At 42.2% G+C, this 18,081-nt stretch overlaps 1 protein-coding gene across 1 annotated transcript in view; it reads right to left on the minus strand.

The window, feature by feature from the left end:
• Positions 1-5,760: 5,760 nt before the first annotated feature.
• The window catches only part of LOC126161510 (uncharacterized), a 35,182-nt gene continuing 22,861 nt past the window's right edge, over positions 5,761-18,081 (minus strand). The window contains exons 2-3 of the mRNA XM_049917414.1: positions 15,357-15,612; positions 5,761-8,131 (exon numbers count right to left, since the gene is read on the minus strand). Coding sequence (XP_049773371.1) covers positions 7,698-8,131; positions 15,357-15,612 — 690 coding nt within the window. The 3' untranslated portion in view covers positions 5,761-7,697. The remainder of the gene's footprint in view (positions 8,132-15,356; positions 15,613-18,081) is intronic.

Below are 18,081 nucleotides of genomic sequence, written 5' to 3' on the forward strand. Positions count from 1 at the left end.
ATCCGAGCTAAGTGATGTGAATTATGCTAAGTCCTCACCATCAATGGGCTTCCCAAATTCCAGAACACATGAAATGTCTTTTGATATTATTTTGATGTCTATGTTAAACAGAGAACATTCACTTCTTATATTCTTTACACACCACTACTCTGATATGCTAGTGTTCTTTCCTCTATACAAAACATATGACATGAGCATCTGTTGTTAATGAAATATGCTTTTGCCATTACATAACGTCTATACTTCGAATGGTGTAAATGGCTCTGAGCACTATGGAACTTTACATCAGAGGTCATCAGTCCCCTAGAACTTAGAACTACTTAAACCTAACTAACCTAAGGACATCACATACATCCATGCCCGAGGCAGGATTCGAAGCTGCGACCGTAGCTGTCGCTCGGTTCCAGACTCAAGCGCATAGATCCGCTCGGTCACATCGGCCGGCGTCTATACTTCGAAATCGTCAAATTACGACTGTAGTGTCATGATAAGCTAATTTCTTTTTAACTGGTTATTACTCTTTATGAATGTTCTAACATGCCTAAACAGTAAACAATTTAAAAAAAAAACTTCAGTTGTAGGAAATGAGTCTTCTAAGAAACGCTGTGTACTACAGTATTACTGGACGTACCGTAATTAGAAAATTAAAAAAAAAACGTGGATCTGGAATCCAGCTGTCTATCTTGAGTGTTCTAACGCAAAACTCTACCTATGCTCTAACTGCACAGCACAGCTACGCAGTACTGAATGACGATGGCTGACGTACGTGCTGGATTGCAATGGTCCGTGGATGCCTTTCTTTGACCTCCATTTCCCACCGAAAATATGTATGGCATGAAGAGCATGTAGTATGTGTTACGTGTTGGCTTCAAATTTCCAGGCCAATACCGAATCCCGCATTGTTTTTCTGCAGTGTATAAGGATCGCTGCAAGGAAGTAGATCACTTGGGTGGAAATAAATGGAAGCTTTGCAATGTCGTGTGATCAACTACGAATTAAATGCGAAAAAAATAATGTACGCAAATCAGGAAGCCATGACTTTCTTGCCGTTGTCGTACGATTTGCTCTATAAACTATCCACGACGAAAAATAATATTGAATTGTAATAGAGGACAGTTCTTAATAACTTCTGATATGTTTTATACCTGCTGCTTGACAGGGATTCCCAATATCCCCCCCCCCCCCCCGCTCGAAATTCTGTTGCTTCGTGAGAGTGAACCAGTACGATGGACGAACTAATGGTAATACCGGGCCGGCCGGTGTGGCCGAGCGGTTCTAGGCGCTTCAGTCTGGAACCGCGCGACCGCTACCATCGCAGGTTCGAATCCTGCCTCGGCCATGGATGTGTGTGATGTCCTTAGCCTAGTTAGGTTTAAGTAGTTCTAAATTCTAGGGGGCTGATGACCTTATATGTTAAGTCCCATAGTACTTAGAGCCATTTGAACCTTTTTTTTTTTTTTGTAATACTGGTTGTCCAAAAAAGGGAGAAAGAACGGAAGTTGAAGTGTACCACATCTTTCGCTGGGGAGCCTAAGATACGCTAGATACGCTGCACTAGATCAGTTAAGGAGGATTGGGGAAATGGAATGGCCATGAATTTATGTATAAGGCATCCTGGTGTTCGCCAAGAATGAATGACATACACAACAGAAAACTGTGATCGGGCAGACTGGCAGAGCTTTGAAAGCAGCTCCTTCGAAATACCAGTCCGCCACTGCGTCATCTCGTTCAAAGGTAGAAACCTGTATAATGGCAGATCATGCAAAATTTGTAAATTTTTCTCTCTTGCTTTGGTTTTTGTCTACTCCTCTCACTGAGCAAAACTGCTTCTGCTTCCTATGCATTGTAACAAAACCTTACTAGACACTCCGTATACATTTGAATAAACTGAATCTCCCAAACAGTCATCAAGATAAAAATATTAATAAAAAATACATTACTTCTGAAAAGTATTGCTCGGCAAGGTAAAAGTACTTTCCTCCTCATAAATTCTCGTGGCTTTGCTAAAGGAATGCCACACCTTCCCACATGCGCAGCTCATTGTTCCGTGTAAATGTCAAGGACGTGTTGGCACAGGGATGTGGTGCAAGAGTACAAGGAAATGGAGCGTTTCCTGGTGGTTCTCAGTATAGTAAAACGTGACCCACTTAAGTTCTTTACCGCAAAGCTTATACTATTTCAACCCGTAATAGCAGGATCATGCCATACACATACAGGGTAAACAAAACATTGCTCATTCGGATGCCACACCGCATTACTTATATACTAACAGTACAAAAATAACTCTACAAAAATTTCGTAGTGCATATTTTCGGTAGAAAATGTAGGTTAAAGAAAGACAATTTGCAACACTTGCAACAAGTCTCTTCAGTCAGTATTTGGTCACCGCTGTGCAGTTTTTGTAGTGGGTAGAACTCTCCGTCAGAATACTCTAATTTGTAGAATCTAATTTCGGTTCTAGATTCAATTTCTAGTTTTAGACTGCATGATCGATTATCGGACTTCTTAACCGATATACAGCAATTACGGGATGAGTTATAAAAAAACCACATATAATCATTTAATACGAACTCAGAAATTACAGCATAATTGATTTTATATTCCGCTTTTAAGACTTATTTTGCTTTTAAATGTATACTCTGTTCTCTTCCACGCAGTACACCCTTACATGCTTTCCAGTTCATTAACGTGCTGTCACTGATAGTGTATTTAAAATATTACAACTGGCCACTCTTACTCTACGTTTAACGTCTCAACACTGTTAATTTTTTTTAGTTATTTCAGTCCTGTGACAGCTAATTTCTTTTTAAGTGTTTATTACTCTTCATGAATATTTCTAACATGCCTGAGCAATAATTCGTATTTTCAACATTTTAAAAACAATTTTAGCTGTAGGAAATGAGTTGTCTAAGAGACAGTGTATATCATAGTTTTACTGGACATACCATAATTAGAAAATACAAAAAAGACAGATCTAGATTCGGAATCGAGTTGTCCAACTCGAATGTTCTAAGGAAAAACTCTACCCACGCATTAACTACACAATATAGCTACGCATTACTGAATGACGATGTTTGACTCACGCGCTGTTGTAACGCTCCCTAGTTGGCTTTCTTTGACCTCGATTTTCCCACTAAAAACATGTACTGCATCGATCTTTCGTACAGATTATTTTTGACTGTCGGTGTGCAAGGATTTGGCCAGTGGCGGCCGACGGTGCAAATTTTGGTTCCCCCATTATAAAAACAGGCTGCCCCGGAAGGAATATTCACCTATATGACAGGAGCGATCATTCGAAACAAATAAGTGTAGTAAACATGGGCTCCAAAATGCATATCTTAAGAGCTGTGAGTTATGCACCATCTTCAATGTGTGGAACAAATCTCTTCTACTGCAATCTCTTTGCTTTCCATATTCTGAAAGATGCTAGTATGGATCAAAAGAGGACGAAAGTTTGCCGGCCAGGGTGGCCGAGCGGTTCTAGGCGCTACAGGTTGGAACCGCGTGACCACAAAGGCTGCAGGTTCGAATCCTGCCTCGGGCATGGATGTGATGATGTCCTTAGGTTAGTTAGGTTTAGGTTGTTCGAAGTTCTAAGGGACTGATGACCTCAGAAGTTAAGTCCCATAGTGCTCAGAGCCATTTGAGCCATTTTTGAGGACGAAACTTTCCGGTAAACACGGGTTGTAAAGTGCATACCTTAAGGACTGTCAGCAGTTATTCATCTTCGCTACTGTGAAAACCGTCTCTTCTGAAATAGTGCTCATAGCTGTTAAGGTATATATTTTACTGTACACGTTTAGTACCCTTTTTTGTTTCGAATGATTGTATCTTGCCATATCACCGAATGTCGATCATTGTATTTATAATAGGGGAACCATATTTATAATAGGGGAACCAAAATTTTCGTACTCGGACGCCGCCATACGCAGGTGTAGCAGGTAAAAGTGCATATATTTTTATATGTGGTACCTTAATATTTTCTCATCAGTGTCTTGGTTGTTTTATCTCTGTGACGGACAGTGTTCCCACAAATAAATCAAAACCTTTACGACCTGATGTTTTCTGCACGGTTGTATTGTACCACTAAGACAGCGCCTGAAAGTATGAACTAACCGTTTCGCCGTCACGTGTCGACACTTCAACACCTGACGTGCTGCCCATGGGAAAATAACCATCAATGGGTTGCTCTTGCCACATGTAGTTGGAGGTATTAACCAACCCACAAACAATCGACTTGTAATGGCTATAATTATTAATCTACAAACGACGTAAATACATATGGCAAGGAACTGCTGTTGTCAGTTAAAAGCTAGGCTCTTCCAAATGTTCATATAACTACTTCTTATAAAAAGATCGCTAATTACTGCAAACATTAACATTACCGGTTTAAGCACGTTATTGTCTTCAGGTGTGACAAAAATTCACAAAACTTCATGTTACATAAAGCAGTTATAATATAATTTTTTGCTAAAGAATATTACATGCATAATCGCGAGTAGTGTGGACAATTCAGGTGAGATTTTTAATTCAAAGTTCTAGATGCACTTCTACACGTAAATGAAAAATGTTGGCTGTCACAGAAATAGGCCTTTATTGACAAAGACAAATCACTAGTCTTAGCAATCACCGATCATCACGACGCTATTGGATCAAAACGTTATTTATTTCTTACCTTACGTCTCTTCGACGTCACTCAACGAAAACACTAGTTTGGGCGCTGTATTTGTATAAGGATGACGAAATTATACTTTCCTGATTTAGATTTAAGTCTTCTTGCCTTTTTCCTAATCATTTCAAAAATATGTTGGCGTGATTATAGAGCGCCATAGTGTTTTTCTACATCTCTCCCCTCCATCTGTTGTACAGGTGGACGAGAATTTGTTGGTTAATGGCCTTAACGATCATGAGACGTCCTCCATTGTCTCTTTCTCTGAAAACTTTTCCGCACATCACCCTATCTAAAAATAATGTGTGGAGCAGTACGAATCGTGAAACACTAGAGTAAAACACGTCTTTTTAAACGTAGGAGAAATGGGGTGTACCGTGACTTGGCCTAAAAAGTATGTTCACATACCTGTGAGATTTACTGCTCGAGAAGAAATCTAGAAGTTTAAAACGAGAATCTGACCCAGTCAATTTACTACCCGATAATCAACTTAAATAGATGGCTTTAATGTAGACATTAAAACATTACCTTATGATATATAATACTTATTATTACGTCACTGGAAACGAATCTCTTTCTCACAAAAGTATCAGGAATGATAATGTGGATAGAACATGGAAAAAAAAAAATGTTCCTGCCTTCCCAGCCGACTCAGTTGTCCAGCACAATATTTTGAAGCCTGCCATATCCAGCTGGCATCTGCGAGTGATGGTTCGTCCTGAAATCGTCGCCGCTACTGCAGAAAGGCAACACATTTTATATCTGTTACATATCGAAGACACAAGTAAGCCAGCAGATTATACTTCACCGTTGGTCATAAGGCGTGATCAGATCCTTCTAGAGAAGAGCGTTGGTCTTTTATCCTGACAGATCTCTTGTCTGTTGTCTGTCTGGTGGTGACACAACGGACTACAGTCTCAAGAATTTGATAAGTATTTACTGACATTTACACACAGTTTGATGCTCGAAAGAGCGTCAAATCCCGAAACCATGAAAACTACAGGAAAGGTTATATCAATAAATCTGTGATATTTCTTTGCGTTCTTTGTGTGAGTATGTAACTTTGCACATTGGTAAATAAAAGGTACATGTGTGCGTAAGTCTTTATTCAACGTGCAAGAACACAGATGACTTCTTAAGTCGTTTAAATACTTACATACAAAAATCTTACAGTACAGTATTTGTATAAATATTGACTTCTCTCAGATAGAGATTACACTGAAATTAAATGGCGTAATGTGTAACACGTATTCCCCTCTAAGTATCTGTGAATGACATTGGGCCTCTGAGAGTTTGGGGAAATTACAGTGTGTGCACAAAACAGAGTGACACTGAGATATGAAAAATTATACACTACGAGTGATATCTCATTCTTAGTTCTCATTATGAGCGTAATAATTAAGCGTAGTTTAGCACCATATACATTAATTCAAGGAAAAATTGATTTAAAATTTATTACGCTTTCATAACATTGACGTGTGAGAAGTTTATGTAAAGTCGCTTGCGATGAAAGGAATAGAGGTTACTTTTCCTTACCGTGCTGTATTAAGGAACGTAGAAAGGAAATAAAGTGATCTATTTTACGTTTTGGTAATGCTTTATTTATAGAAAAACTGTTTGAAAATTCACTTCTAAAATACTGCAAAGACTAGAAAAATAATGAATAGAAAATGTACGGTCCTGTTCAGCGGCGTAACTCTGATAAATATTTTATCAAATTTATAGGTGAAATAACCTTTACTACAATTTAGGTCATTCTGAAACAATAAAAGAACTAAGCGATGCATGTGCTGCCCGAAAAATCTGTTGAAAAAGCTCACTGCAAATTGCATAGTAAAATATGTGTAGAAAAGGTGCATACTGCTTGCAAGAGACATTGGTATCACTTTCAGTGATGGTACAGTTGAAGGAGGAAGATAAAAGCATATGTTTCAGCAATCCTTTAAATATTTCAGTTAAAGTTCTCGTTTATATTACATATATAAGTAATATATGTTTTATACTGCGCCAGTTTGGGCCGATCTGGAAGTTATATTACTCTTGAAGAATCAAGTTAGCCAAGATCGCTAGCAATTCTTCTTGTCCAATTTCGAGAGATCTAAGCTGTCATCATCGGATATATTAACATTATTAGTTGTACATGCTTGTTACAATACTGAATGTCACGTAGTGATGTTGCGTCAAGTATAGCGTGGCAGAGAACATCAGTTAGTCATCAATACAACACCACAAAATTAAAACATATAACTGTTGTGCTGATGTCACAGCATGCACTCAAGAGTGCTAGGACATCAGCACAGAATGCTGTATGTTTTAACTGTGTGTTATTTTGTTTGTGGCAAGCTGATGTTCCTTGCCACGTTTTGTTTGACGATACGTGACTGTGTGACTTCCAGTATTGTAACAAGAATGTACGACTAACTGTGTTACAAGATCCAATGATGACGGCATAGATCTTTCGAAAGCGGTCTTAGCAATAGAAAAATTGCTAGGTGTCTTGCTAACGTTATTCATCAAGAATAACACGTATAAGCACTTCAAGCATCACACCAATGACGTCTGCGCCAAATTTATATAATTTATAGAAAAGAGATAAAGCTGTATAATGTTATTAGGGAAGCTGTTAGATTGTGTAATCAATAGGATAGTTCTTGGTTCCTGCAACAGGAATAACGTGTGTTTAATATTTAATTTCTTTACATCATTTATCAACATGTCCGTCGGTCACCAAGTTATTCAGTGTTGTCAGAATAACCTTCTCTGACGTTTAATCTGGCAGCTGTTATCTGGGTGGTCTCATGCTATCATTACAGTAACGAGCTCGTAACTTAAACCAGTGGAGACCTCCATTGACAGGAACAAATATTTCCGTTGGCACGATGCAGTGGCCAGTCTACCTCCTGCTTTAATAACGGTAGAAATAGGAGGAGGAAGGACTGAATATATACGGTGTAGCTTGTGGATACAATAAATAAAGCATAGGTTTTATTGGTGGAAACTTCGTTAGGGGACAGAGAAGAAGAGGTGGTCAGCGACCGGAGTAGGTGATGGTGTACGACCCAGTGTTGACGTCAAAGTTGCTGGCGGGGTGTCCCCGGAAGATGTTGGGGTCGACGCTGATGGGCGGCCGAGGGTATGAGGGCTGGTTGAAGTAGCGGTGCTGCTGCGGGGGTGGGTTGTAGTAGTTGTTCTGCGGGGGTGCGTTGTAATAGTTGTGCGCCGGCGCCGGCGCCGGAGCGGGGGCGGGCGCGCTGTACTGTGGGGGCGGTGGGGGCGGCGGGGGCGGTGCCGAGAAGGCGGGCCGCGAGCGGAAGCTGCTGCTGGGGCGGCTGTTGTAGCCCTCCGACTTGTAGTAGACGCTGGGGTCCTCGCGGTACTGTCCGTCGTCGTAGCCGTCCGGGTTGTCGTAAGACGGCGACGCCGTGTTCTGCAGCGTCGGTGGAGGCACGTTGATGCCCGTACCTGTAACCACGCACACAGCATCGCGCTCAGCGTACAGTGTAAGGACAGAGGATAGTATATAAGTTGTCACTAATAGAAGGAAATTGTGGGTTATAGACAGTGCAGGACAAAGCTTATCCATAATGGACATTGTAGAACCCGTGACTGTTAATTGAATGTAAATACATAAAACTGCAACCAGTCACTTTTTTGAATAGTTCTTTATTATTCCATGAACCGGTATTCAAACCTTTTCAGGTTCATCTTCAGATGGTGTTTTGGAAGTTAAATCGCTATTTCTAGCATAATGCTGGGTGTTGGCTTGTGACAGTATGGGCGGCTTTTTACTGTTAGTGTCCATCTGTCTGCTTCCATTTTCTTGGCCAGTTGGTACATCACTTCACATACTTTGACACAATCTGTATGCATTTACTCTGTAATAGCGAAACTATTACAGTGTAAATGCACAAAGATTGTGTAAAAGTGTGTGAAGTGATGTACCACCTGGCAGCAGACAGGTGGACACTAACAGAAAAAATCCGCCTAAAATGTCGATAGCCATCACCCAGCATTACGCTAGAAATAGTGATTTAACTTCCAGAAAACCATCTGAAGATGAACCTGAAAAGGTTCGAAAACCGGTTCATCGAATAATAAATAACTAGTTTAAAAAGTGGCTGGTTGCAGTTTTATCTATTTACATACATTACAGGGTTTTCACAAGGACCTCTGGGGTTTCAGAGGACGACTACATGGCAATTATGGCATGTACATCTCTACATGTGTCGATTCGTAATAAGCGGTGTGGAATAATTGTAGAGCGCCCTGCCAAGGAGTTGGCGTGTAAGAGAATGTTCACAAATCATCCGCTCCGTATTGTCATATAAAGTTATTTCGTGCCTCCAGATAGGCAATACCATGAACACATCTCCAGAGTACTTTTTTATACATGCTTTATACGTATAGGTTTTTTACATAATTTATACGTGTTCAGTATGACTCTCCTGGTCACACGGACATCTAAAGATAATACACTTCACGTCATAATCTGAAGCATATGTTGAGTTACTGGCGCAATGCATTAGAAATGCGCGTTTTGAATTCTGGAACTTTTTTTCTGCGAAGAACGCACCTAAACCCATAAAGTAAATCCATTCCTGTCACGTCCGCAAATGTAGGTATCCAAAATGAGAATATTGTATCCTCATGTCGAACACCACCGAACCAGCTGTTTGGGAGCGATGAGATTTAAGAACGTGCGAAGCCTCCATACCCCAGTACTGAGGTGCTCCATCCTGCTGAAGTACGTATCATCTGTGGCATCACCCACTGCGCAACACTTATCTCAATGAAGAAATATAGACACATTACACAGAGGCGTATGAAATGATTCAGCACTCGTTTTGGCACTAATTTTTTAGGTTAGCAATTGTTATTCTGTATTGTGTTGGTAGAATTGAGAATAGCTCATGGAGGTTGGTGTCTTTTATTTTCGATTGCACTGTTTGTGCATCGTTCCATGGCTGACAGAGGAGGACTGACTCTTGAACGGTGCGGTATAACTGTACTGTTCGTAAATGAAACGAAAAGTGTGGTGTTTTCACAAGGACGGTTTCCTGCACGTTTTAAAATTCGATGTTCACCATCATTTAAACGTGATGATTCAGTCCGTAAGAGGACACGTGAACGGCCTTGCCGATTTTCATTAACCACAGAATATCAAAACTGTCAGGGCAGAGTTTCCGAGAATCCAAGGCAAATCAACCAGAAAAACAGCAGCACTGTTTAGGATTTCTGTACAATCTGTACAGCGAATTTTAAAAACTGATTTGCATTTGTATCTGCAAAATATAACGGTGTTACCTAAATTAACATCGAAGAATGACATTACCTGAACGGGTTGTGAATCGATACGTATTATTGAACAATATTTAATTTTCACATGAGGCACATTTCAACTTGATGGCGTTGCTTATAAACAAAATGTGCGCTTTTGAGTTCCCAGAATCCAAGCGTGCTTCGTGAAAAAGTGCATCACGCTCAAAGATTTAGTGTATCTCCATCTCTCTCAAGTTATGTAGTAACAGGGCCATTCATTTTTGAACACACAGTCAACACTGAACGTAATCTGACCGTGTTGCGTAATAATTTTGTTTCCTTGACCCTTGTAAAAGGGTTTCAATTAGAAAACCAGTGGTTCATGCAGGATGGAGCCAAATCAATTACAGATAATGTTGTCTTATGTTGAATGCATGGAATTTTTAACCCAAATGTCATTTCAGACAGATTTCCTAATCGTTTCGCGTATGGACAAAACTGACCCCCCCCCCCCCCCCGCCCCAACAGTCCTGATTTGAGTCCATGTGATCTTTTTCTTTGGGAATTTCTGAAGGAAATGATTTTCCCGAAACGTGTTCGCACAGTGACAGAACTGCTAGCGTTTGTGATTGAGGCGTGAAAGAGATAACCGAGGATAAGTGTCGGCGAGTAATTCAAAACATAGGAGTTTGTGTTAAAGAACCTGGTAGACGCAACGGTGGACATTTTGAACACGTCATAAGCAGAACATAATTTTCAGTTATATTATTAACACGCTGCATTTTACATTTATGTATTTCGACTGAAGTAAATATTTTTTACAGAAACAAATGTTGGTTTATGTCGTGCACCACTCTTTACTTTTTTGCTGACATAGCGCAGAAAATTAACACTCAGGGAATCATAATAACGCTGAATTGCAGACGAAGGTGAAGCCCATATGCGACTGTTGCGGTGATTAACCTTTCCACTTATTCATAATAGCAGAAATTTATGCTGTCCTCTTAGGTTCCTGCCTAAACAAACACTCGGAAATAGCCAAATGTTCGGAAATGAAGAGCAAAATATTTATGTCATTCTTCACATTCTAACCAAACAGAAATATAAATGTCATCGAATATTGCAGAACATACTTTCGTAAGAAAGTACCAGACTGTGATAAAACGCTAAGACGGAGAAAGAGAAAAAAAGAAAACATTAGTTTAGAGCGAAACGCGAACCTACTCTTTTCGATACTGTAAGCTACGACATTATCCATTACACTACGCCGTAGTCGAATGGATTCCGTGTTTTGTCTTGGTTGTCATAGTGTCACCTGAAGGCTTATATCGTTGATGCGTCATTAACTGGTATTTAATGATAACGGTGACGTGTTACGACAAATCTTCAGTGCGCCGTAACCTTGAAAACATAATACTGCAAGTTGTAATAAAAAAAAGCTAAGTATGCGAAAATAAAGTCTGTGGCGTGGAGTGACTTCCGGTTAGAGCAGATTCGTATTGTAAATTTAATGTTTTCAGCTTCCAGCACCTGCGCAGCGATCGATACTATGAACTTTGTTTTACATTATCTGTAATTCTTATCACTACGCATTAAATAGTTATAGCCATTCGCAGTCGATGTATTAATTTTGAAATGCTACGTAGATAGAGCACTCAGCTACATGAAACATTGCAAACACGAAGTATAAAGTAGCTGTTAGAACTAACATCGTGCAAAAATTAACAGGTACTACCCGGGATGCCAACCTAGGTCAATGGGGACTACAGCTTTAGCCATGTGATTCTCATCAGAAGAGTACGCATGTGCTGTATTGTATGAGCCTCCAGCCATGCTAGACAAGTGGACGTACCACTCATTGAATCACATCGCATCATCACCAACTGTTTGAGACCAGCAATGACTGACAAGCTGTACTATCTAGCCGGTATCGCTCCGCTAGCGAAGTGGCAGCCAAGAAGCAAGAAACTAAAATACGAGGTGCATTCAAGTTCTAAGGCCTTCGATTTTTTTCTAATTAACTACCCACCCGAAATCGATGAAACTGGCGTTACTTCTCCACGTAATCGCCCTGCAGACGTACACATTTCTCACAACGCTGACGCCATGATTCCATGGCAGCGGCGAAAGCTTCTTTAGGAGTCTGTTTTGACCACTGGAAAATCGCTGAGGCAATAGCAGCACGGCTGGTGAATGTGCGGCCACGGAGAGTGTCTTTCATTGTTGGAAAAAGCCAAAAGTCACTAGGAGCCAGGTCAGGTGAGTAGGGAGCATGAGGAATCACTTCAAAGTTGTTATCACGAAGAAACTGTTGCGTAACGTTAGCTCGATGTGCGGGTGCGTTGTCTTGGTGAAACAGCACACGCGCAGCCCTTCCCGGACATTTTTGTTGCAGTGCAGGAAGGAATTTGTTCTTCAAAACATTTTCGTAGGATGCACCTGTTACCGTAGCGCCCTTTGGAACACAATGGGTAAGGATTACGCCATCGCTGTCCCAGAACATGGACACCATCACTTTTTCAGCACTGGCGGTTACCCGAATTCTTTTTGGTGGCGGTGAATCTGTGTGCTTCCATTGAGCTGACTGGCGCTTTGTTTCTGGACTGAAAAATGGCATCCACGTCTCATCTATTGTCACAACCGACGAAAAGAAAGTCCCATTCATGCTGTCGTTGCGCGTCAACATTGCTTGGCAACATGCCACACGGGCAGCCGTGTGGTCGTCCGTCAGCATTCGTGGCACCCACCTGGATGACACTTTTCGCATTTTCAGGTCGTCATGCAAGATTGTGTGCACAGAATCCACAGAAATGCCAACTCTGGAGGCAATCTGTTCAACAGTCATTCGGCGATCCCCCAAAACAATTCTCTCCACTTTCTCGATCATGTCGTCAGACCAGCTTGTGCGAGCCCGAGGTTGCTTCGGTTTGTTGTCACATGATGTTCTGCCTTCATTAAACTGTCGCACCTACGAACGCATTTTCGACACATCCATAACTCCATCACCACATGTCTCCTTCAACTGTCGATGAATTTCAATTGGTTTCACACCACGCAAATTCAGAAAACGAATGATTGCACGCTGTTCAAGTAAGGAAAACGTCGCCATTTTAAGTATTTAAAACAGTTCTCATTCTCGCCACTGGCGGTAAAATTCCATCTGCCGTATGGTGCTGCCATCTCTGGGACATATTGACAATTAACGCGGCCTCATTTTAAAACAATGCGCATGTTTCTATCTCTTTCCAGTCCGGAGAAAAAAAATCGGAGGCCTTAGAACTTGAATGCACCTCGTATTCACTTCTGCAGTGCACCGTTTTTTTGGATACGAAACATCCCGCCACCGACTTTAATCGAGGAGGAGTTTCCTGCACAGAACAGAAAACCTCACAAACACCCTGCAGCAGACTAGAGTAGAAATGTGACAAGAAAAAAATAGCCACTTCCGAGACTGGTCTAAAGGCTACAATTTTCCCCAAGGCTGGCAGGAAATCTTGGGACTGACTACTTTCAGGAATTGCAAGAAGCAAAAGCTACAATAGTAGATGGGAATTATCAGACGAACTGGGTGCTCTACGACTGTTGACAAGAGAGAACTATCTCTCTCCCTCTGTGTCATGCAGTGCTACTGTGCACTATGCGCTATGCACTATTTAGAATCTCATGAAGGCTAACGCACATCCACTAAATAAGACCAACTTTTGGTCTAAAATTTCTTAGTCATACAATATTTTACACAGTTTTTAGTTTAAAAAATTTGTGTTTACAAATTTCATCCACTGTTTGTCGTTATGTGGCGTGTTTCTTTAAGTAAGGTCCATTTTGTTGTAGACACTAGTAGTTCGCGTGCATATCGCAACGAGCGCGTGCGTCGTGTACCAGCATGCCTCGGGAACAACTGTGCTCAGTTCCAGCTCTGTAGCTAACCTTTACGGTTCTGTTCTGTGCTTTCAAAATGTTTCAGACTATCAACTCGCCCGCCGCGTGTGAGGTTCGCTCAGTAATATGGTTTTTGTCAGCAAGGAACATGTCTGCTGCAGAAATTCATCGACAGATCAAAGATGGCCGTGACATCGTCCATGACGAGGACCGCTCCGGTCGCTCTTCTTTGATTACAGAGTATTTGGTGGCTTCAGTTGAAGCGAGGATTCGCGAGAACAGGCGCTTCACAATAACAGGTCTCTCAAACGAATTTCCTTACGTGTCGAGAACAGTGCTTTGCAACATTGTTTCTGAACACCTAAATTTTAGACAACTGTGCACCCGTTGGGTCCCGAAACTCTTAACAGAGAACCACAAAAACCAAAGATTTGAGTGTGCGATGAACTGCTTGACTCGTTATCATGAAGATGGTGACGGCTTCTTGAGTCAGATCGTACCTGGAGACGCAACATGGGTTTCGCATATCACGTTCGAATCGAAGCAACAGAGCATGGAATGTAGACACACACACACTCGTCTGTAGAGGTGAAGGCCAAACAGACTCTGTCCCGGTCAAAATCATGGCGCTGGTGTTTCGGGACAGGCATGGTCTTTTGTTGGTCGACTTCATGCAACGAGGAACCACTATCAATGAAGAAGCATACTGCCAAATCCTGAGAAAGTTAGGCAGAGTGATTCAAAACAAAAGATGCGGCATGCTGACAAAGGGAATTGTACTTCTCCATGACAATGCAAGACATCACACTGCAGCCGGCCGCGGTGGCCGTGCGGTTCTAGGCGCTTCAGTCCGGAACCGCGTGACTGCTACGGTCGCAGGTTCGAATCCTACCTCGGGCATGGATGTGTGTGATGTCCTTAGGTTAGTTAGGTTTAATTAGTTCTAAGTTCTAGGCGACTGATGATCTCAGAAATTAAGTCGCATAGTGCTCAGGGCCATTTGAACCATTTTGAACCTCACACTGCAGGTCAGACCCGCTATTTATTGGACAGTTTTGGCTGGGAAGTTTTAGACCACTCACCCTATAGTCCTGATCTTGCGCCGAGCGTTTACCATCTGACCGTTACAATGATGACGACGACGTGAAAACGGCAGTGAACTATTGGTTATCGGAGAAGGCGGCAAATTTCTTATGAAGAGGATATTTTAAAATTGAAAGACAAGTATGATACGTGTTTGAACAAACCTGGCAACGATGTTGAAAAATAGAGTGAAGTATGAATGTACTTTCTGAAAATAAATTTACTTTTTTGAAATAACCTTTCGTTGTGTACTTATGTTCAAACAGACCTTACACACGCCTCTTATATGCAAGAGGTTTTTCCTTCTAGCACGATCAAAAGGAAAGTGAACCAAATTTTTGCCGTCCACATTTGGAGCTGTCCGTGACGACTTCGGGTTTTTGAGGTATGGTGGCCTCGCTGGACGACTCGTAAGAATCCTGTCAAGGGCAGAGGAGATGAAGGTGAGCGCGGCAGTGACGCTTACCTGCGGGCTCGAATCCCCTCCTGGAGGCGCCGTACTCGATCTCGCGCAGGTGTCCCGAGTCGTCGACGTAGCCGTACTTGCCGTAGACCTCGCCCGTGGGGTGCTTCGTCTCGATCTTGAAGGAGCCGTCGGCCGCCTCGTAGCCGTAGCTGTAGGAGCCGTCGTCGTTGTGGCGGTTGATCTGCTTCAGGATCGGCACCGGCGTCGTCTGCGGGCCCTTGTACTGCGCAGCCGCCACGGCGGCCAGAGACACCACCTGTCGCAACACACACGTACACATACCCGTTACATCACACAACCGAGGCTTCGAACACCAGTTGTCTTAGCTGCTAGCGGATCTACATCTACATCTACATACATACTCCGCAATCCACCATACGGTGCGTGGCGGAGGGTACCTCGTACCACAACTAGCATCTTCTCTCCCTGTTCCACTCCCAAACAGAACGAGGGAAAAATGACTGCCTATATGCCTCTGTACGAGCCCTAATCCCTCTTATCTGATCTTTGTGGTCTTTCCGCGAAATGTAAGTTGGCGGCAGTAAAATTGTACTGCAGTCAGCCTCAAATGCTGGTTCTCTAAATTTCCTCAGTAGCGATTCACGAAAAGAGCGCCTCCTTTCCTCCAGAGACTCCCACCCGAGTTCCTGAAGCATTTTCGTAACACTCGCGTGATGATCAAACTTACCAGTAACAAATCTAGCAGCCCGCCTCTGAATTGCTTCTATGTCCTCCCTCAATCCGACCTGATAGGGATCCCAAACGCTCGAGCAGTACTCAAGAATAGGGCGTATTAGTGTTTTATAAGCGGTCTCCTTTGCAGATGAACCACATCTTCCCAAAATTCTACCAATGAAACGAAGAGGACTATCCGCCTTCCCCACAACTGCCATTACACGCTTGTCCCACTTCATATCGCTCTGCAATGTTACGCCCAAATATTTAATCGACGTGACTGTTCAAGAGCTACACTACTAATGCAGTATTCAAACACTACGGGATTCTTTTTCCTATTCATCTGCATTAATTTACATTTATCTATATTTAGAGTTAGCTGCCATTCTTTACACCAATCACAAATCCTGTCCAAGTCATCTTGTATCCTCCTACAGTCACTCAACGACGACATCTTCCCGTACACCACAGCATCATCAACAAACAGCCGCACATTGGTAGCCACCCTATTCAAAAGATTATTTATGTAGATAGAAAACAACAGTGGACCTACCACACTTCCATGGGGCACTCCAGATGATACCCTCACCTCCAAGGAACCCTCACCATCGAGGACAACGTACTGGGTTCTATTACTTAAGAAGTCTTCGAGCCACTCACATATTTGGGAACCAATCCCATAAGCTCGTACCTTAGTTAGGAGTCTGCAGTGGGGCACCGAGTCAAACGCTTTCCAGAGGTCAAGGAATATGGCATCCGTCTGATACCCTTCATTCATGGTTCGCAAGATATCATGTGAAAAAAGTGCGTGTTGCGTTTCGCATGAGCGATGCTTTCTAAAGCCGTGCTGATGCATGGACAGCAACTTATGTGTCTCAAGGAAATTCATTATATTCGAACTGAGAATATGTTCGAGAATCTTGCAACAAACCGATGTTAAGGATATTGATCTGTAATTTTGAGGATCCGTCCTTCTACCCTTCTTATATACAGGCGTCACTTGCGCTTTTTTCCAGTCGCTCGGGACGTTACGTTGGGCAAGAGATTCGCCATAAATGCAAGCTAAGTAAGAACCCAATGAAGTAGAGTACTCTCTGTAAAACCGAATTGGAATCCCATCAGGACCTAGCGATTTATTTATTTTCAACCCATTCAGTTGCTTCACAGTCCCAGGGATGTCTATCACTATGTCCTCCATACGGGAATCTGTACGAGACTCAAACGGCGGTATGTTTGTACGATTCTCCTGCGTGAAAGATTTCTCAAATGCTAAATTCAAAATTTCAGCTTTCGTTTTGCTGTATTCCGTTGCCAGGCCAGACTGATCAATGAGTGACTGGATGGAAGCCTTCGACCCGCTTACCAATTTTACGTAAGACCAGAATTTCCTTGGGTTTTCAGCAAGATCTTTTGCTAAGGTATGACGGCGGTAGTGGTTGAATGCTTCGCGCATCGCTCTTTTTAAAGCAGCACGAATCTCTACTAACTTTTGCCTGTCCTCATTCTCCTGATCTTTCTTGTACCGCGGGTGCAACTGTCTTTGCTTCCATGTTGTGTGGTCGCGATCTATTAAACTTTATCGTTGCTGACGTTTCGTCCCAAACTGCGCTGGACATCTTCAGAGGTGCTCCTGGTTCTACTGTGTCTTGCCAGCTAACGGGTTGGGCGTTGGAGAGCGAGTTAAATACTGTGAAGAAAGGGATCAGTACAAGTTTACAGGTGGCTGGCACAGGAATGCGTGTCAGAGATTGAACTTAATTATCGAATTGAATGTCAAATTCTGTAGAGCTGCTGCCCATATATCACTAAATTTCATGTCTTCTTCTGTCAAAATTATCACCATGTTTATACAGGGTGATTCAAAAAGAATACCACAACTTTAGGAATTTAAAACTCTGCAACGACAAAAGGCAGAGCTAAGCACTATCTGTCGGCGAATTAAGGGAGCTATAAAGTTTCATTTAGTTGTACATTTGTTTGCTTGAGGCGCTGTTGACTAGGCGTCAGCGTCAGTTGATGCTAAGATGGCGACCACTCAACAGAAAGCTTT

The sequence above is a fragment of the Schistocerca cancellata genome, chromosome 2 (assembly GCF_023864275.1).
Source record: "Schistocerca cancellata isolate TAMUIC-IGC-003103 chromosome 2, iqSchCanc2.1, whole genome shotgun sequence".
In the NCBI taxonomy this organism is placed as follows: Eukaryota; Metazoa; Arthropoda; class Insecta; order Orthoptera; family Acrididae; genus Schistocerca; species Schistocerca cancellata.